This window comes from Engraulis encrasicolus, chromosome 19, assembly GCF_034702125.1.
Source record: "Engraulis encrasicolus isolate BLACKSEA-1 chromosome 19, IST_EnEncr_1.0, whole genome shotgun sequence".
NCBI lineage: Eukaryota > Metazoa > Chordata > Actinopteri > Clupeiformes > Engraulidae > Engraulis > Engraulis encrasicolus.
Window position 1 is genome coordinate 21,602,747 of NC_085875.1, and position 21,783 is coordinate 21,624,529.

The following is a 21,783-nucleotide window of genomic DNA, read 5'->3' on the forward strand; positions in this document are numbered from 1 at the left end:
GTCGTACAGAGTGAGTTGCACATCAATTGCACATGATATAACTGCCACACAAAAATGATTTTTCTTGCTTGGGTATGGCACAACTTTTCAATGTACAGTATGAAGAATAGAAGAAGTCTTTGAAATGTTATTTTCACAATTACTGTGCCCCTTGTAGTGTTGCAATAAATTAACATGTTTCTTAATCTATTTTTTGTGCAGAGAATAGAAGTCGTCAAGAAGGTGATCAATATGACACAGTGGATACAACTAAAGCATGTAAGTCTATATATTTGTTACAAAATGATATATATATATACAGTATTTCTAACAAATAGTGTGTGTATTCCTGTGTTAGTAGTGGTAAACAAGGGTGAAGGCGAAACATATAGTTAATAACCATTGTAGAACAATTAGTATGCTTACCATAGGGGCAAGCAGAGGCCAACGGCATACTGAATTACTTGCTGCCGGGAAACTTAACCTGATGCCTAACTTGTTTTCGTTCAGTTGCCACATACAGGGCCTACATTCAGGAGCAATTTGGCAAAATGAAGGAGTACAACTCGCAGTCGTCGTGTGACGGGGTGATGGTGTCGGAGCAATACACAGACCTGGTGATGGTGACAAAGCCTAGGGACAAGGAAATGCGAGAGAAAGAGCTCAGAAGCCGAGGGGCAGAGCTAGACTGCGCCTTGGCCAGGGCCAACAAGCAGTATGTTGGCACCAGCGTGGAGAAGTTCTTCTGCCAGCAGCCGAACAGCAAGGCACATGTGCCCAAAGCAGTCATCCTCCAGGGTCAATCTGGATACGGGAAAACCTTCACTGCCCACAGGATCATAAACGATTGGGCATCTGGCAAACTGTACAACAACCTCTTTGACTTTGTGTTTCTCCTTGAGCTGAAGGAGCTGAGTAATATTAAAACAAGTTTGGTAGACTTGTTGTGGAGTCAAAATGTTCAATCAGGTATTGATAAGTCAACGGTCAAACGTGTGTTGAAGGACACGCCCGATAGGGTTCTGCTCATACTAGATGGTTTTGATGAGCTGTCCAAGATAGAGGACAAAGAGTGTTCCCATGACCTCACGATTGAGTCCGCTGCAAGTATTAGCACCATACTGGTGGCACTCATGAAAGGAAAACTCTTAAATTCATCCTTGCTTATCACAAGCAGGACCACTGCCTCCAAGGCTCTCGGAAAGTTGCTGAAAGTCCCTCACTGCTTTACAGAGATCTTGGGGTTCTCCAGCGATGGGGTGAAGAAATACATCCAGGCCTTCTTCGAAAGGGAGAAAGTACGCCCAGGCCTCCCTCGAAAGAAAGAAAATACGGGGAGCACAGTACAGAAGCGTGTGATGGAAGACGTTACCCTTCTCACGGCCTGCTCCAGTCCAGTAATCTGTTGGATCATTTGCAATGTCTTCGAAGATATGCTCCAGGATGGCAAAGACATATCCTCTGCGCTGTACACAAATACCTCCATATTTGCACTTTTCGTGTCCATGCAGATGGAGCACCACGGCCCCACTCAGGCGATTGATGACGACCAATGGAGTGGCCTTATCAGGAGTCTGGGGGAGCTGGCAATGGAGGGAGTCGATAATCAGAAAATTATGTTTGACGAGAGCGATGTGGACAAGAGAGTGCCCAAACAGCTTTGCAGTCTTTTCCTTGGCAAGTACTTCCTGAAGAGGACCAAGAGTGAAACTAAGTACAACTTCATGCACCTCAGCTTCCAGGAGTTCTTCGCTGCCCTCTTCGCTGCCAACCTGGAGGTTGCTGAGGAGAAAATCACCAGCATGCTGAAACGGGTGAAATCAGACTTTTACAACCCCAAACAGGAGTTGAAAATGAGCCACCTGCTCCCTGTCATCAAGTTCCTCTTCGGCCTCTCATACCAGGGCGTAACCAGACTCCCCGGGCAGCCCGAACCTGACCACATTAGCCCCTTCCTGGAAAAGTGGATCCATGACTTGTACAAAGACGATGGGGGGCAACCAAGGACTCAGAACATTCAGCTCTTTATTCTGTATTGCCTGTACGAGGCCCATGAGAAGGACTTTGTGAAGAAAGCCATGGGTGTCTGGAACAGTATTAACCTCGTTCGCATCCCCGTGACAATGTCAGACTGCAGAGTGCTGGCCTTTTGCATTCAGCACTGCCCGGCCATGGAGCAGTTCAAACTCTTGAATTGCAACCTCACTGGAGAAATGCTTTGTGTCCTCGCCGAACAGCTGGCAAAGTGCAAGAAACTTGGGTGAGTGTGGTGCCAACATCAGTATTTAGGAAATAGGGCAATATCATACATGCAGTATGTTCATATGTATGACAAAATTAAATTAGATCAACTTACAAAAAGAAGAAACTAAGTACAAAATTCAGGTTAACGCTGGAGTGTAAATAAATACCATGTTGTTATATCCCATTTGAATGTTGAAATCACGAGAGCCTGCCTGGCTTCCAATTCTACAATTGTTGTTCCTTTTTCATATAGTGTATGTCGTTTTGCTTAGGGATTTCATGTATAAAAATATGAATATTGTAAAGTTTAAATATTGTATGTGACAAGTCTAACAAAAACAGCTTTGTGTGTGTCTTGTTTTGATTAAAGGTTGGTGGTGGAAGAGCTGAGAGATAGCCAAGTGGATCATCTAATCAAGGCTCTCGGAAAGGACACGTGTACAGGACGCATTGTGACAGATTTACAGTAAGACCTTTCTTATCACTACTTACATTAACAGTAGAATGACATTTCTTTAGTAGTTTATGTCCAGAAATTACGCTGCCCATTCACAAATGTCATCTTTTTTTATAAATATTAACCTCCACCATTTCTAAGTATTCATTAGAACTAGGGAAATGACACTTCATACATGAAAATGTCTATCTTCTCCATGTCCATCATTATACATTTCTAGTAATCTTTGGCGGCAAAGCTTAATGTACTTTTGTCAGACCAGTAAATATATGAATAACATACTCTTCTTTAAACTTATAATTGGATTTTTCTTCATATTATTCCTTGCTTGCAGAGTCAAAAACAGCAAAAGCCAGCACCTCAGTTTTTCTCTGGAGAATGTGTTGCAGGTGTTAGACACACTTGCCATGCAGAAGCAGGTGGAAAAACTTGATCTGAAACTGACCATCGCTACCCCCATGAAGGATGTATGGTAGGAATCAACCACACATACTTAACATGTCACCAGAAGTTTACACACTGCAACAGTATGTGACCCAAGGACAGGCAGTTTAATTATGTACTGTGTGTGTGTGCGCGCGTGTGTGCGTGTGTTCGTGCGTGCGTGCGTGTGTGTCCTTGTGCAGTGTACACTCGAGTGAACAACCACAGAAGATTGCCGGACTGCTGGACATCAGTGTGGAGCGACAGATTACAGAGTACAAAAAAAAGCTAAGATGCGAAAACATCTTCAAACTGTAAGATACTGGCTTGTTTGTATGTAACTTTGTTTGTGTTTACAAATATTATTAAAAGAAAATAAGGGCATGTTTCTTGCCCCGCAGCTCTAGAGAGGGAGGGGAAGGGGTGTTGTCTTTGGGTTGCTTGTTTCTCTGTTTTGTTGTTTGTTTCTCTTGATGTTTGTTTCTCTGTCTAAGGGTGCTGGCCCCAATCGTAGACTCAACTATCAAGAAAAGGGGCACACCTTGCAAAGACTGTTTTTTTGTCTCCCCGAAGAAGCTACACACCGAAACGTGGCTGTGCAGTAAGAAATAGAAACACAGTTGATACAATGTGTGCTCAACACACTGTTGTTGTCCCCGGCAACACATTTTTTTAATATTTCAGAGGGCTCCATAATCCAGCGCTATGCTTATCAAGGATTTCTGTCCGTCAGTCAGTTGACTCCCCCCCTGAGAGTCAGCTGAACCCCCTGCTCTTCAGAAATGACTGGACAGGCCTACTGAAGAGCGTACACACTTTGGCAGACAAGTAAGGAGCTCTCTCTCTCTCTCTCTCTCTCTCTCTCTCTCTCTCTCTCTCTCTCTCTCTCTCTCTCTCTCTCTCTCTCTCTCTCACTCTCACACACACAAGTAAAATGCTACTTCAATGCAAATTTTCAAGCCAACCTTCTGCACAGCAATTTCGAGTGCTAATGTAACCCCGGTTGCTGCTGCTTCATGCCTGTCACTTGAATGACTGTAATGGAAAACTAGCTACCAACTAGTTGTAAATATTGCACATTACAATTGCTTACTTTATATTTATTATTATTTCACAATGCTACTATCACCATGTCAGAATCGTCACAATAGGACATAACTGAAAATGCACAACAATACCTCTGTTCTATGTATGTCTGCTGTTGCCCAGTCTGCACTTTATATGTCTGTAAGGGTATTGTATAGGTACTCTAGGTGTAATGTATGTGTACTGTCTATGTCTAATTGTCTATGTCCACACCTAAAGTCTATGTCTATGTATGCATGGGAAAGTAAGAAACGTAATTTCAATTCTTTGTTTGACCAGTGCATGTAAAGAAATTGACATTAAAACCGACTTGACTTGACTACAAGTGGAGGTCAAGAAATCAGACTATGTCACTTAAGGTCCCGCCCCTTAAAGCATAAAGTGTTTCCAAGGGAAAACTCTGACACAGATACGTTGTGTACAACAAGAATGGACAGAGACAGGTATTCCAGTGACCGGGCAATGTTTATTTAAAGGGACACTGTGCAGGAAATGGTCAAAAAACTGTAACTATGCTGCTCATTGAAAATGGGCTGCCTATTGCCAAATTTGATCTTTACATGAAAGTTTACAAGTTAACTTTCTACTATGGTTCAAGTAAAGTATTTTTTTCAGTCATAATGAATAGCCTACTTACAATTGGATGGTGGTGTTAAGTATTCTTGAAAAAGGTAACATTAGTGAATGGGCAGCATGAATTCTGGAAATAAACAACTAAAAATCTCACACAGTGTCCCTTTAAGACACAGTACAAAAGCTCCTTGACGAAATATCAACATTCATATTCAGTTTATTACAATCTTAACATCAAGTATGAAAAAGTATCAAAAGGGTTAAAAAGCCCCAGCCCCTCTCTCAACCATGTCAAGGAGGCATGGGAAAAGGAATTACAAGTACATCACAGACTCTGTGTGGCAGGCAGCTGTAGAAAGAGTACATATGTCATCACTCTGTATAACACACAGGCTACTCCAGTTTAAAGTCCTCCATCGTCTGCATTTCTGTAAAAGCAAACTTGCCAAAATATTTCCAGAGACAGACTCCACCTGTCAATGCTGTTTCAGTGCTCCTGCTACTCTGAGCCACATGTTTTTCACATGCCAGTCAATTGTCCCCTTTTGGTCATCAATATTTAATTCCATTTCCCGTATGTGTGGTCAAAAATCATACCTAACCTACTGACTGCCATATTTGGTGTGTTGCCAGAGGAATTTCCTTCAAAATCCTTCAAAATTTCCTTTTTCAAAATCCTTCTTTGTGTCCCTTTGAAACAGAATTAAATGAATCAACAGCCAAACAGTTACTGTCCTGACCGCTTACGTAGTCTGCTGTCATAAATTGCTACTTGCAAAATTTTCTAGGACATTGTTTTTTAAAAATATTTGTAGGGGCTTTTATGCCTTTATTTGATGGGACAGTCTGAGATGGTGACAGGAAGCGAGTGGGACAGAGAGACGGGGTGGGATCGGGAAATGACCCCGGCCGGACTCGAACCGGGGTCCCCGTGGGCATGCAAGCCCAAATGTGGGGGGCTTTGCTCGCTGTGCAACAGCGCCCCCTCTAGGACATTGTGTAACATAGCTAAGTAACATTGCACATGTTACTGCTCAGTGCACCACATTCACCTTATAGTGAGCTATTCTATGGAGTCATCACCAGTTCTGCAAACCCAGTAGATTTGACAGTTTCACACTGACTGATCTTGTTCCCTGTCTGTTTCAGGTTAACTGTGGAACCACATGTCACCACAGGATCACTCTCAGAAGTGGAGTTGGATATGGCAACCTTCTCCAAGGAAACAGACTGGGCCAGAGTGTTCCAGGGCATTGCTGGATTATCAGGAAGGTAGTAGGCAGACGCTTTGGCCAACACATCACATGTGCTTTAGTTCAAAAAACTGTTCACGCGTCTACTGACAAGCATGAGGTTATTACCGGTTACTTTACATTGCATTACATCTAGCTGACGCATTATTTCAAAACTGACTTACAGACAAGGGCGTAATAAATAGCATGGAATACAGGTGCAGGCCAAGCAGAGTTAGTGCATTAATATATATTTCTTGGTTAGCCCCACAAGAGCTGGTTTAGTGCAAGAGATGAAATTTATACACATATTTAATACACATGTTGGCCCGTTTGTTTTGCCATGTGTGTTTGCAGAGAGGATCTGTCCTTCATGCGTGATGTGAGTGGGCTTCAGAGGTTGTTTGTGACTGTGACCTGCCTGACGGAGTCCTGGGCTGCTGCCCTCCTTCAGCTCCAGACTCCCGCCACGCCCCCTGCTGCACCGCTGCAGTACTGCAGGTCAGCTTGGCCCGACCCAACACACACATGCATGTGCACACACTACATGCACAGGATCACACCCACACATACATACACATATACACGCATGTACACACATACAAACCACATGCAATCGTGATCAAGAGGGGAGCCTTTGGTGTGGTTTAGCTGTTAAATACACACACACACACACACACACACACACACACACACACACACACACACACACATTTTTCAAATCTTAATAACATATTGCCTTAAAAGTGCACCATGTAATATTTTTTTGTAGTTTATTTGCAGAATTCATGCTAACCACAAATGTTACCTTTCATGAATACTTACCATCACCACAAGCTGGTGGTCTTACTATTATACAGTAGGTGTATAAAATTCTTTGTGTTTTGTCTCCTTAAAAGATAAATAAATGAAATTCTGTGTGTGTGTGTATGTGTGTGTGCGTGCGTGAGTGCGTGCGTGCGTGCTTTGACAACTTCCTCTGATTTGCAGTTCTTCTGTCTCTCTCTCTCTCTCACCCTTAACACATCTCTGTTTTCTTTGCCATTTTTCTTCTCTGCCAATCCTGTCTGCAGGTTTCCCTGAGAGACCTGCTCTCAGAAATGTGAGGCTTCTTGCTTGCCAAACTGAGGCATCTGCCAGTGGCCTTGTCTGCTTTCAGGGCTTTCCATCTGTCTTGCTTTACTTGGCTCTGGGCTGAAGTATATCCCTAGATCATCATGTCTTTATATTGTGTTTCTTAGTCTGCCCATGAAAGTTCTGTATGACTTAGTAGAATTTAAAATTTACAAAATAACCAATTGGAGCTAATCCATCCATTTTGAAGCTAATCCATCCAATATCATCGTTATTACATGTAGTGATTAATCAATCATATTTCTGATTATTATATAATATACATTCTATATACCGTATTTGTATCAATCCTCTTTTGTGGGCATTTGTAGGCCATTCAGGGCATTAGATATTTAAAATAATCCAAAGAATATCTAGAAATCTATATTAAGTCTAGAGATAATCCAGTGCTTCCATGCATAGGCCATTCTGTGGTTCAGCACCATATAATGATCAACAGCCACACATACATATCAGTGGGGTATATAATATACGTGTTCACATAACACTGATAGCGACCCATCTCACTGACCCAGCTTTTTTGTACCACACAATGCTACTCGGTCTGTGGTAAACATTGTGATATAAGGTAATTCTGTAAAGCCGAGCTTACACAGTGTGACTTTTGCCCCGATTTGTTACTCACACGATTTTTAAAGAATTGGACCGATTTCTTGCTCAGTCATAGGTCAATCGGGAGTCTCACATTGTGTAGTGTACATGGGGTAACGACAAGCAATTTCACCTTACGGTTGTGCAATCGTAGGGTTGCAAGAATATCAAAACTGTTTGAAATCCTGGTCGTCCTCATGAGTAAACCGCCCAGTTAAAGCAGTGCTACGACCCGACTTGCCTGGTTAACACCAGACCTAATCACAAGTGAGAAACGATTGTGTAGAACTAAAGGCAGTATGGGAGTTCCCAGGCTACGATTTGACACTAGACATGCACAAATTGACAGGGCATTGCGATTCGCTCTTGAGCGCCTCCTCATCTCTATCTCAAGTGATGTCAAGTCATTTATGCCGTGCTCCTCTCTTTACTTTGTAGTCTGAGGCCTGCTACTGACTCCCAAGACAACATCTGTTCTTTCCTGAGTGTGGAACCAGACGGTGACAACATCATGTGAGTGTCTGGCACATGATGCCGTAATGGTAGAATACGTAATACTGTAGAGTGGAGGCATTTTTTAACATTACTGTCATTTCTGGACTATAAGCCACACCTGAATATAAGCTGCACAACTCCAGTCAATTTCAACTGCAGTTGTAATGCTCACACTACCCTGGACTTGTCAGTACCTGATATTTTTTTGTTTTCTTCAGCCTTTTCCAAGATCCTGGTCATTGTAATGGGGGCAGGTGTTTGTGTTTACATTTCAAAAAAACATCTCGATTTATTCCCAAAAACATCCAAAAAGGTTATGCAACATCAGCAGACAACTAGCAAACAACGATAGCTTTTGGGAAAATATTTGGAGTAGGCCCATGTTAAGAATTTTTAAAATGTAAACAAAATCTGCCCCCCATTAGAATAGCTCGGATCTCGGAAAGGGCTGAGCCGAAAAATGCAGCGTCAACAGGTACTGACAAGTCAAGGGTAGTGTGAGCATTACAACTGCATGTTGAAATTGGCTGGAGTTATCCTTTAAGTAAGAAGATATAATACAGTATATGGACCGCACCGCTGTAGCCCTATAAGCCACAGTTGTCCACATTGTAACGTGATATTTACGAAACATTATCTCTGGAGCTACATAACTCCCTCCATTCTGCTTGTCACGCGTAAGTGTTGGGTAAGTTACTTTTTAAAAGTAGTTAGTTACTTTACTTTAGTTACTGCTTTCAATTGTAACTGAATTACTTTACTTATTACTAAATTTAAAAAGTAACTTGTTACTTATTACTTTACTTTTTCGCGGGAAAAGGGATTTTAACCAGCACACCTCATAATACACCTGCTTCCCAAGGTTGTAGGCCGGCTGTGTAAATGGCCTAATATTTTAATCTGTGCAAACTGTAGGCCTACCTCTATGGAATCCCTCATATAGGCCTATTGTCATTCTCACATCTAAAATGCATTTCATGATTGCCCTGTAGGCCTGTTTACAACAGTGTCAATACATTTTAATCTAGTCTAACATTACACCATAGAATAGAATATTGTCTTTTATTGTCATGTCAGCATTAAAATTACTTTTGGTCTCACAGAATACAAACAGAATGAGTAAGGTGAGGTGGCCATTCCAAACAGAAATGTTGTAGGTAGGACACTCTGCTTACATCCTCTCCTAGATGTTGCATGCGTAATTATCAATACATGCATCAGATCATGGTATAAAGCCACAGGGTTCACACCATGAGAAAAAGGTAGCGACTCATAGGCTGGAAATTATGGGTACATTGCTGTACACTACACGCATCAGACATACTCTACATGCGTATCTATCCAAAGTTAGCAGTTATTTAGGTACAGAGGGTAATTGTTGAAACTGGACCCTGTGGGTGGGGGGGTTGGGACCGAAATAGAGCCTCATGGAAGGTCTAATGTAGTGGTGCAGCTAGAGTAGTTTCAGGAAGACAAAAGATCAGTGTACAGTATACAGTATGTGTTGCAGATAGATTAGATGGATGAATGGATGGAAGGATGGGTGTTTGTAACAGTGTTTGTTGTTTCTCAGGCTGTTGGTGGAGTACAACAAGGAGACAACTCCACTTACAGAAATGCAGATCACTGACATATCCCTCAGCATGTCCCAGGAGCAACTGGCATGTCTGGACCTAAACACCATACGCACACTCAGAGACCTGGACCAGAGGTAATGCACACACACACGCAAGCACACAAAAATTGTATATACACACGCATGTACTGATATATTGCATTGAAGTTCTGTCTGGTTTCCCTTCGTGGCCTGAACAGGGATTTTGTGAAGCAAGTGAAGTGTGTTCCGGGCATCAGGAAGATCAAGGTCCTGCTCGGCAACCTGACAGAGGACTGGGCTGACCCCCTCGCCGAACTCATAGAAGGCTGCCCCTCCCTCTGCAGCATCACGTAAGCACTGCAAAACATAGCAAAACAGTTCAAAAAATGTCTAAAATGTCTTAAGTTTGTAACTGGAGGCTTATATTTGTACCTAGAAATCAAAGTCTCAAGATGAGTTACCTTACAAACTCAAGTCAGGAGGGCAACTTACTTTTGTACATTTAACTAGCTTGCGATAATAAACAGTGAGGACGGAGAGTCTTTACACACTCTGTACATTTTGTAGTGTTAATTCAACACTTGAGCTGTTTTTGGGCTGGCCAGAACAGTGCCAGTGTGCCGGTTTTCGCAACAGTTACACTGGGAACATGGCTACCACTGAGCGACCCATGATCAGACCACATGGATGATTTAACCATGTATTACTTGGTTCGTGTACCAGCCAGGTGTTAAATGCATAAACACTTGATATTCATTTCTGATTTCTGTGTTCAATAGCACTAAATACTTGTTCTACTATACAACAACATTATGGCCACTTGACAGGCTGAATGGCTGGTGACTCTGGAAAACTACTTGTCACTGTGGCGGGTAAGCAAAAAAAGAGCCAAGTCAAGCCCTGCATGTTGGTCTGTCCTGCAGGCTGGACGCTGAACAGTTCCTGCTGGAAGAGGGAGTCCAGGCTCTACAGGATCGTCTTCAGTCGTTCAGGGAAAGCCAGATCAGCCGCCCTCAACTCACCATCACACTCACAGGGTGAGTAATGAATAACAAACACAGAGGACAAAAATTAAGTCTGTGACACCAGGCTCCTCTCACAGCTTTTGTGTTTATTTAGAAGGTCGAAGGGAATGTGCCATTTATATTTTAGTTTTCTTCTACCTAGTCCAGCATGTTTGGAGGATGTGTGTGTTTTTTCTTTGTTCCCGAGTACTGAACACAGCCAATCTCTCGGCATCCCACAGCTCATCCTGATCCCTTCTGTGTTGCTCTGTCTGGGTATTGTATGAACTGTCCACTCAATCATACATGGCTAGTGATTGTGTGTGTGTGTGTGTGTGTGTGTGTGTGTGTGTGTGTGTGTGTGTGCGTGCGTGCGTGTGTGTGTGTGTGTGTGTGTGCAGGCAAAGGTGCAGTAAAACAACAGATCCATGCACCGCTTTTGATGGCAGTGAGCGAGACTGTAACCACTGGGTCCAGCTGCAGAGTAGTCAGCTTGAGGCCTTCACAAACGCACACACTCTGCTGGAGCAAGAACAGGAGCAGGAAGAGGAGGCGCCCAATGAGGAGGCTCCCCATGAGGAGGAGGAGGCGGAGGCGGCTCCCAATGAGGAGGAGGAGGAGGAGGAGGAGGAGGCGCCCAATGAGGAGGAGGAGGAGGAGGCTCCCAATGAGGAGGAGGAGGAGGAGGAGGCTCCCCATGAGGAGGAGGAGGAGGCTCCCCATGAGGAGGAGGAGGAGGCTCCCCATGAGGAGGAGGAGGCGGAGGCGGCTCCCAATGAGGAGGAGGAGGAGAATGGGGAGGCCAGAGGCCTGATGGATGATCCCAAACAAGCAAAAACACTGATGCAGCAAGAACGGGCTCAGGCGCAGGAGCAGGGGGATGAGGCTCCCAATGAGGAGAATGAGGAGGACACAAGCCTGATAGATGAGGAGACCAGATGCCTGATGGATGACCCCGAACAAGCAAGAACCCTGCTGCAGCAAGAACGGGTGCAGGAGCAGGGGAATGAGGCTCCCCATGAGGAGGAGGAGGAGGAGAACAAACAAGCAAAAACATGCTGTTGTTGCTCTTGTAAACTCCAGTGAGTGCCAAGCCAACCAACGATTGTAGAGTGCAGTGGTGGAGAGTTAACTTCTGCACTAAGAGCTTATGACCGTGAAGTGCCAACATGATCTCGAACGAATTGCGTCTCATTTCTCACGCAAACCAAAAACTGAAATTGCGTCGCATTTACAACGCATTCTCCTTCACACACATGTGCAGTGGTCATGCAGCTGTCCGTGACCGGTTAGGTTTAGGGAAAGTTTTGGTCAGGGCACAAATTTAAAACTCAGAAAAGTGACATTACTGACAGGTTAGGTTTAGGGATGGTTTTGGGAAGGGCACAGTTGTAAAACTATGCAACATTGCATTACTGACAGGTTAGGTTTAGGGATGGATTTGGAAATGGCACAGCCAGACCAATCAGAAGTTACCTGTGCTCTAGACAGCAGGGAATGCGTCGGAATATGTTGGTTTGCGTGAGAAATGAGACGCAATTTATCGAGATCAGGCACGAAGTGCAGTATGTCCCTTACCCACCATGGGCGCCATTTTGATGAGCACCATCAGCGAAAAATTCAATCAGCCGCCATGTTACTTTGCGCCAGCTTTCTGTAGAGATGACATCCTTTCACAACAGGTTGTTTGTCACAGTAGCCATCGCTGCTGTTCTGACAGCCACAATTTACTACCGGGCAAAAATAACAAAGGGAAGAAAGCGTGAAATACATGGATGTCCAAGACGGCAGGTTTTTTTAACACATGATTTTCATTAACCATACTTTTGAATGTTTTTCAACTCAATTTAACTTTTATATATATATACATTATATGCTGGAATCGTTAGCCATTACTTTGTATTTAAATCAGGGACATAATACAACCTACAAGGGACATAGCGTGCATGCACAGATCACCACTATTCTTAAGGTGGGTTCTCACTAATATTCGCCTGAGTTTGGGAACCCAAACACAGAACAGGGAGGGAGGGCAATATTTAATATTAGACAAATGGAAGCTTGTGGTTTGTTTACAGATCCACCATGTTGACGCCAGAGGCAAAACTAGCCCTCCATCAAGCTTCAGATGGTATTTTAAGTAGTTAAGTAGGCTGACCTCCCCCACGAGAAATTGAATTTATGGTTCCCAGACTACATCTCACTTGTGATAAAGTCTGGCGATAACCAGGCTATAACACACACAGAGTGGAACCGAGATGTACTTGGATATTGTCTGATTTATTGTTAAAGGCCTAAAGGCCTAAAATGGATTGAGATGACTGAGTACCTTTGACTTATTTCAGAGATAGCATTGCAACCTAGTTAAGAAGTTGACCATAATTTGTCTTTGATCATTTACACATAATTACAATAGAACTTGTAATTATACTGTAACCATAAAATCACATTCCATCTTTATAAAGGAGCAATATTAAGACTCACTTCCAGTTGCCAAGTCCTGTTTCCCTGACCGAAACAATTGTAATGTTTACCTTTTTGTCTAATCAAATAGCTTGTAATGGATGAGCATTATTGTTGTAAGCACAGGAAGGCAGTATTTCATGACATTGAAAAGCTCTTCCTCGTCTTTTATGTGATGTTCTTGTATCTGTGGAGTTGGGGTTAAATGTTATTTTATTGCTATAGATATTTTATCTTCATTTATTTCATAATGTCATCATGTCAATGCAGGGTGGTTTGTGTATCATGTGAAGGATTTGTTGTTAATCTTTTATGTGTTATGTTGTAAACCTGAGGGAGTTATGTTTGATTTGTATGGTGTCATAAAGGGACGTTCATGAAATTGTTTACAACCAAAGACCAAAAATGGCTTTTGCCTGTTGTAATTGACACATTATCTGAAAGAAATTGTACAAGCACATCTGTTTTACAACAACATTTATTGTCAAGTGCCTTTTCATTAAATATTTTTCATAAACAGATACCTCGAAAAGTGTATTTATTACTAAAAAATCATGTCAGTTCATCGATTATTTACAGGTATGTGCAAATAACCAAACCAACGACTGTTGCTGATTTTAGTTTTATCACACTATCCACTTCTCAGGAAAACATAACAAGAAATGCATACCACTGGTCTTTAGTTACACTAAAGATGGGGGCCTAGTACTGTGTGACCGTCCGGAGCAAATACCGGTATTTCTATTCTGAAACTGAAAAGAGTAATATGCTGGTTCTATGGGATGGCAGATGATGGTGCAAATCAAATTACTTGATTGCAAAGACGTCGTCCCATGTAGCCTCTGTGCAACTGAGCCCGCCACCAGTCTCGCTCATTCTTTCCTAAAACAACTCAACTACATCATAACAACATTGCTACGGCATTACAGAGAGGCCTACGTAAGTAACAGCGTATCGCTCAAAGGGTTTAAGCAGATATTGGTTCTCCTTACTACAAGAGTAGGTCTAATGAAATTGAAAGAAAGGCCACCTGGGAAAATCCCATTGTCATTGTCACTCCACAGCACACAATGAGATTGCATTTTTACCTCACGCCTGCAAGGGCACAGCCCCAAACAGCACCCCAAGGAAGCAGTGTGTCGACGGGTTGATGCCATGCTCAGAGTATCTCAGCCACGGAGGAGGATGTGGGAGAGCCCGGGTTAATTACTTCCCCACCGACCTGGTGGGTCGGAAATCAAACTGGAAACCTGTAGGCTACAAGTCTGATGCCCTAACCGCTTACCCACTACCCAAATGACTGAGGCAATGGTATCTAGTGTGTCTGCCTGCAATCACACATCGGTACTGCAGTACACACAGACACTCTCACAACAGTACAGTAAAAAAACAATCTTTTATTCAGTATATACTATAAAAAGAAACACTTAAGTAAATAACAAATGGTTTTACACAGAGCATAAAGAAAGATTAAGTGGGAGCCATCCTGCAATGACAGCCATGGTCATCCCTCCTCCCAAAAAGGAAATGATTGCTGAACTACATTATAATTTCAAGATACAATGACAGAGAAGAAGAGGAGGAAGGGGAGGAGAGAAAAGGGAGGGAGGACAGTAAGAGTGCAACGGTACACTATGCCCGCATTTCAGTATGCTTCACAATTTTTAGACCTCAGTTCAAGTTATGGTTTGGTTTCAAGTTTATGCTTTTTTGTTTTTGAAAGTATGATAACAAAATGTTAAATAAACATTTGGACAGACAATTACAATAGCACACAAAGACAAGATTAGACTAAAATAGACAAACAAAAGATACACAGTAGATTAAAATAAAAATAAAACTTTAAGTCCTATATACAATTAGTGTAGTACAGGTACAGTAATTCTGTCTGAACTTCAACGAGCTGATAGGCTTGTTAGGGAAAGTATGACTGGTTGCAGGCCAAGGGAAAGACTTCCCCTGTCAATCATGTTTTTATATATCTGTACATATCTGTATCCGTTCGGTTCACCCAACACTGATTTTTCACTTATACTTAATACAAATCACCCGCAGGCAGCTACAGTGAGGGTGAACTGAATTCAGAGTCATAACAATGACCTTGAATCAGGTTCATGTTCAGACTGTTTACATATTGCACTGAGGAGGTGTGAGATGTTCTTACTGTACAGGTATTTACAATTTACATGGGGTAAGTGTACAGTAGTGACAATGCAAACTGCACTAGCATTCTGTTCTGTATTCTATCGTAATCTCCCTCCAGTCAAGGCATCAATTGACATGACAGCTGTCTATCTCAGTCTGTAGGCAACATAAATAAAGACAAAGAAAAAATCCCAGGAAGTAAAAATTTTAAAACAATTAACTCAGGCAAACAAAACTAGGATATTCTGTTTACCAACTAAGTCTGAGGGGGTCATCAAAATCCAACATTTCTGACATCATACAAAGATCTTTCTGTTGGACAGAGCCCTTTGAGAGTGTGATCTCCACTCTCTCCTCGTGGTGCTTTTCTTGAGTGTGGGTCAGACACTGCTCGGGGGGCACTCTGCACTTTAGTCTTCACACACAGACACACAGGTTGAGGGAAAAGAACAGAACAGCCCAATCAAAAACAGATCACAGCTGCAGTTAACAGGTGCAATGAGATGAGTCCTGTATTCAGAGAAAAATGTAATGATCAGATATGAATATCCAACGGCACTTACACTTTTAGGGTACTGATTACATTCCCTGGAGCAATGTGAAGGAGGCAGGGTTTTTCTTTACAATTTATTTTGGGCTTTGATGCCCTTAGTATTTGGATAGGTGACAATGAAGAGTGTGACAGGAAACGACTGGGAAAGAGAGGGTGTAGGATCACAAGGTGTAGGACCCCCCCCCACACATACACACATACATACCCTGTGACTGTGACAGTGAGTCCATGCTGATGAACAGATTGCTGTAGTGTGCGGAGTCCTTCCTCAGAAATAAGGCCGTAACCCTGCTCCCCACAGTACAGCCTGACAAAACAATACTGATATTGTTACACATACTGCATTAATGGTGTGGAATTCCCCAAGTCCCACTGCTGACCTAACTTGCGTTGAGGTAAATACCTGATACCTCATAGTCAGCCTGATCTCCAAAAATTCCGTGGTCCTGAACACGGATGTTAAGGACACGAAATCCGTGTCCAGGAGCACGGATTTTGCCAAAATTCCATGCTCCTGGACACGGAATTGTTTTCTGTGCTCCTGGACACGGAATTGTTTTCCGTAATGGGTACACAGAAGTGTTTTCTAAAGGCTATTACCACAGCAATGTGTTAACTCTATCATTAGAAAATACATACCAAATGCTAATCCTAAACAAAACAATGCTATAGTTGTTTAAGTTGTGCCCTGACCAAAACATTCCCTAACCTTAACCTGTCATTAAAGACATATTTTTGAGAAATACCTTTTCCAGTTGGTTGATAGGCTATCAAATTCATATAATGATTGAAAGAAAACTAGCTGTGCCCAGACCAAAACAATCCATAATACTAACCTGTCAGTAAGAAATGGGTTTTTTTGAGAAAAAATATTTGAAATGAGAAAAATCCTGAGAAAACACAAGACTGTGGAAACATAGAGCTGTGGGAGTATAGAGAGAGCACTTCCGTGTGTCCATCATGGAAAATAATTCTGTGTCCAAGAGCACAGATTTTTGGCAAAATCCATGCTCATGGACACAGATTTTGTGTCCTTAACATCCGTGTTCAGGAGCACGGAAATTTTGGAGATCATGTTGTCATAGTTGTACGAGTGGTAGAGGTCAAGTGAATGAATGAATGTTATTGTGCTTGTTCTGTATTGAGTGTATTGAGACTTGTTCTGTTCTGTCCCTGCTAACTGAACTGGGTGTGTCATTGTTGCCTTAAACATGCCCCAAAGAGACATTGGAAATGCTAAAAAATGCTTTTAAGGGCCTTTATGACTTTATTTGATAGGACAATGTGAGATGGTGACAGGACGCGAGTGGGAGAGAGAGAGACAGGGTAGGATTGGGAAATGACCGGTCCAGAACCAAACCCGGGTTCCCGATTTAACAGGCAATGCCCTAACCATTTGAGCCAAGAAGGGGACCACCTGATAGTTGTTAGAGTGGGTGAGGTGTGCTGAGCTGATAAGTTGAGGTGTCTGGTAGTTTTGTGTGAGGTATGGTGACTAATTGTTGTGAGAGTGTCTTGTGATGTTTAATTGAGTATGGTAGTGTATAATTGACTGTGGTACTGTGATCGTGACATTTTTGTATTGACCAGTGCTGGTACCTGACAGTGTTGAGAGTGGGGCTGGTGTGGATGAGAGAGCCTACTCCAGAGGCCCAGCCTTCATTCAGTGACCCTATGTCCAGCCGCAACCCACTCAGCTCTGGGAGAGCACGCAGGAAATCCAGTACAGCCTCAACCTGCTCAACACTGCATGGACTGAGAGAGAAAAGAATGTACACACACACACACACACACACACACACACACACACATTCTAGGTTGTTTGAAGACAGCACAACCAGACAATGCGCACATACACACACACGCATACATACACACACCTTATAGGCTGTTTGAAGACACACAACCAGACAATGTGCGCGCACACACACGCACACACACACACCGATCCGTGACTCCCTGCAGTGCCAGGCAGTTGCTGAAGAAGCCTCTCCAATTAAGATGTTGCAGCTCAGGTGAGAAAGGTAGTATGAGGATAACACAGGTAAGCCAGAGGTGATTCCGAAGGCTTACATGATCCATCAACCAGTGGTCAAGGGAAGGACTGTGATTTTTCACACACATCCTGGAACACAGTAGGAGGAAGGATTAGGTTTTACAGTTATACATTATCGAAACTTTTTTTTAGTGTAAGGCCTATAACGTAATAACTTGCCCATAACGTAATGACTTATTACGTTATGGGCAGAACGTTATTACGTTATGGGTAGGGAAGTGTTATTACATTATGGGCAAGTTATCACGTTATGGACTGTATTACGTTTCAAATAGACCCAGATTATTACGTTATGGGCAGTTATTACATTATGGGCAGTTATTACGTTTTGGGTTCTTACAGGTCTCATTTGACTGTAGGATGGCCTCTTTCTCTCACCTTAATGCCCCTTCATGGTTGTACATATGCACCTCTGCAGAACACCCTTCATTTGTTATGTTCATGGTGCACCTACAATAAGCATTTCAATCAAAGCAAAGCAAAACATTATGTAAACATGGTTTCAATGATACTGCAAGTCTTTATATGAGTTGGATTGGTTACGAAATGTAGAATTAGGTTATTTGTAGACATTAGTTTACATTAATGCTTTTATGTACACTTTTATTAATGATAATTACCTAATGCTCTGGAGGCAGGGGCCGGCCAGGTAGAGCTGAAGAAAGCCAGTGGCCCAGGACTCATTTAGGCAGCTGACAGTCATTGTGACGATCTCCAGACCAGACATTCTGCTCAGGCAGACAATCAGAGCATCCACATGCTCATCAACCCCCTGGCTACAGTACAATGCAGACAAAACAGACAGTCAGTATGACAGAATAAGATTCCTGAGAAAAATAATAACCAGTAAAACAGTCAAACGTCACATACCTGTCTGCTACACACGTGTGGAAAAACTCTCTCCAGTTGATGGTGGCTATCTGCGATTCAAGAGACAGCCTGAGGGAAAAGCCTTTCAGCCTCCTCTGTGCCTGCTTTAGCTCACACTCAGCAGAGACCTTGATACAGCGTCTTTTTAAAAAATAGCACCAAACACCATCACAAAAATGCATCACCACCAAAATCTACCACCACACTATATAATACAGTACATAACACAACACCCCACTATCAAAACCTAGAACTTGGTCACTCTGTGTAACCAGAAAAGTGACCAATTTAGTATTTAACCCCAAAAGGATTTGCGGCATTGCTCAAACTATTATTGCCCCTCTCTTGTCAGAAGCCCCAATGCAAAATACACACACACAAATGACTACCAAATTCAGATGTTGCTTCTCTCTGAATTTTCCAAAATAGCAGTATACTGAATAATTTGCCTTTACACATAGATACAAAGTGATTGGAAGTTCCATCTCGGTTGTGTGAGTTGGATCTACTTTGCTTGGAAATAGGGAACATCCAACCATGAAAGAGTTCAATGGAGAGAGAGTCATGACAATGTTAATATTCACAGCCTGACTAACCATAAGGGTACAATCATATAGTGCTGAAGTACACTGGTGTCGTAATCATTAATGTGCACTGTGTGTATTTTTTAGTAGTTTATGTCCATGTAGTTCTGTGGTTATCAACCTTTTTTGAAGAAACGTCCCCTTGGCCTCATCACAAGCCTCCCAGTGCCCCATTGACATCATCATAAGACTGACAACGCCTCCCTTAGTATAAAAAAATTAAATGGACTAATGCCCCATTCTCCAATGCCCCCCAATGGCAAGTAAGCACCGCCCCCTCTCAGCTGTATCCTTCGTAACGCCCCCTAGAGCTCTCCGACACCCCTGGGGGGCTGTACCGCCCCCGTTGAGAAACACTGATGTAGTTTATGTTTTGCTGCCCATTTATATGTACTACCACCACCAATTACCAAGTATTCCATATGGAATTGGCTTTACACTTTGTGTAAGTATGTAAATCCGCCTACCAGTCATACTGTAGATATAATTTCCTGCAACCTACTCTGGTCAGACCACTGGGCCTAAATAATAATTTATGTAGGCATACTTATAGTAAATATTCATGATAAAGAACAAACTATGAAAGGTGGAAATTAACTATTAAGTTAATCAATGGACATCTCATAATTTAAACAAAGTGACCCATTCATGATGTATCGTACTTTGTTATCTAACATATTGTTAAATGGACAAGAGCGGGAGTAGCGGGAGTCCTGAGGATTTAAAGAGCTTGAGTGTAGAGTGTATAGTCTTACATGATTTCATCACGATCACCATAAGGATCTTCTATGTAGATATTTTTCACTATACTGAGCAGAAACAGCCTTACACCACTTTGTTCAGAATCGGTCAACAGTCCTGCCTCAAAACTGCAAAAAAGAGCACAGAGTGTTATAGAAAATAACACCACACGTCTACTATACAGTATACTTTACCTCAAATTTGAAGAAAACAAATACATAATAAATAACTGTCATACACCTGACAATTACGGAAAGCTGTTTAGAAATGTACCTCAGATGGTCTTCAAATGTTTTCTTCTGAAGAAGATCAAAGAGAACTTCCACAGTGGACACTCTGACAGCAAATGCTTCAAGCTCAAACCAATCCACAGATGTCTGCTTGTATAGATGGGTCAGAATCTTCTGGACACCTTGGTACTTAAGTTTACTTTCCCATAACCTGTAAGGACATTTTATTTACAGGTTAATGTTGAATGCATTGTACACAGCTGCCATTTCTACAGTATTGGTGTATCAAAGGTACACAGAGCATAGCCAAAAAAAAGTCCCCACCGAACAAGGTCACACACACTAATATGTTGTTGGACCACCTTAAGGTTTGATTACACCATACATTTGGTATTGTATTGTTTTAAGAAAGTTTTCCCCAAGATCTTGCATTCATGTTATAATCCAGATTAAAACATGAATATATTATAATAGTCAGTTACCAAACCTGCAAAATGGTGGAACCAACAGTTGGTGTACAGTTCAAACTGTTGAATTGCACGTGATGACAAAAGCAGACACTCAGATTTAAACAGGAAAACATCTTGTTACACATAGACAGATCATTGTTATGTGCTTTTGGATTATTACAGATGCTACTGTATAAAACTAACTTGCCAGGAAAAATATGTTTGGCGCTAGGTGAGTTTGTCTAGTTTACTAGGCTAGTTGTTTCCAGCATTACCTTTGATGCTTATAAAGGCATTTCAGGCAATTAAGAGACATTACGGAGCACAAAGTCTCAAGTTCAAGTTATTATATTTGTCACAAGTCTGACGTTATTTTTTTGTTTGTTACCTCCTTATTGCAGGGGGTGAGTCTTCGTAGTCCCAACCTCTACTCTTTGCTAATCTGCACAATTCATGAAAATAAACGCAAATACAAAACAAATTAAATAGACTAGCATTCAGAAAGCAAAGTAGCAAGGGGAGCCAACATAGGGAACCAAAAACACCCAAACAATCTCTCACTCTCTCACACATACACAAACCCGCACGTGCGCGCACACACACACACACACACACACACACACACACACACACACACACACACACACACACACACACGTCACTAGCCTTGGCGAGGGGGCTAGGTTACTATAAAAGACATTCACTAACCGCAGCTGCCTGAGGTACTTTTCCTCCCCTAGGCAAGTGATAAGATCGGCAACATCATTGTTGGAGAGGTCATCTACCTGTAATCTTCTCAAACAATTAAAAAAAATAGGTAAGCTTAGTTACAACACTTTATAACAATTGTATGATGATCCAATGTCAGTTGAGTGGA

The 21,783-nt window shown here is 42.2% G+C and overlaps 2 protein-coding genes across 2 annotated transcripts in view; one reads left to right on the forward strand and one right to left on the reverse strand.

The window, feature by feature from the left end:
* The window catches only part of LOC134435295 (NACHT, LRR and PYD domains-containing protein 1 homolog), a 5,848-nt gene extending 2,640 nt beyond the window's left edge, over nucleotides 1-3,208 (forward strand). The window contains exons 2-4 of the mRNA XM_063184179.1: nucleotides 503-2,239; nucleotides 2,594-2,689; nucleotides 3,015-3,208. Of these exons, the coding sequence (XP_063040249.1) occupies nucleotides 503-2,239; nucleotides 2,594-2,689; nucleotides 3,015-3,156 (1,975 nt within the window). The 3' untranslated portion in view covers nucleotides 3,157-3,208. The remainder of the gene's footprint in view (nucleotides 1-502; nucleotides 2,240-2,593; nucleotides 2,690-3,014) is intronic.
* A 15,109-nt stretch (nucleotides 3,209-18,317) lies between these two features.
* LOC134435297 (uncharacterized) lies at nucleotides 18,318-21,222 on the reverse strand. The gene is made up of 6 exons (XM_063184180.1): nucleotides 21,182-21,222; nucleotides 20,501-20,668; nucleotides 20,242-20,355; nucleotides 18,903-19,043; nucleotides 18,653-18,808; nucleotides 18,318-18,482 (listed from the first exon to the last, which is right to left on the reverse strand). The coding sequence occupies exons 1-6, from the start codon at nucleotides 21,220-21,222 to the stop codon at nucleotides 18,407-18,409; spliced, it is 696 nt and encodes a 231-aa protein (XP_063040250.1). The 3' UTR covers nucleotides 18,318-18,406.
* Nucleotides 21,223-21,783: the final 561 nt, after the last annotated feature.

Bases quoted from the DNA above. Each gene is read 5' to 3' on its own strand.
- LOC134435297 (XM_063184180.1), bottom strand. From the start codon at position 21,222: ATGTCTCTTAATTGCCTGAAATGCCTTTATAAGCATCAAAG. The intron at 20,669-21,181 runs GTAATGCTGGAA...ATGTCCTTACAG, and splicing joins TGCCTTTATAAGCATCAAAG to GTTATGGGAAAGTAAACTTA. The intron at 20,356-20,500 runs GTACATTTCTAA...TCTTTTTTGCAG, and splicing joins ACATTTGAAGACCATCTGAG to TTTTGAGGCAGGACTGTTGA.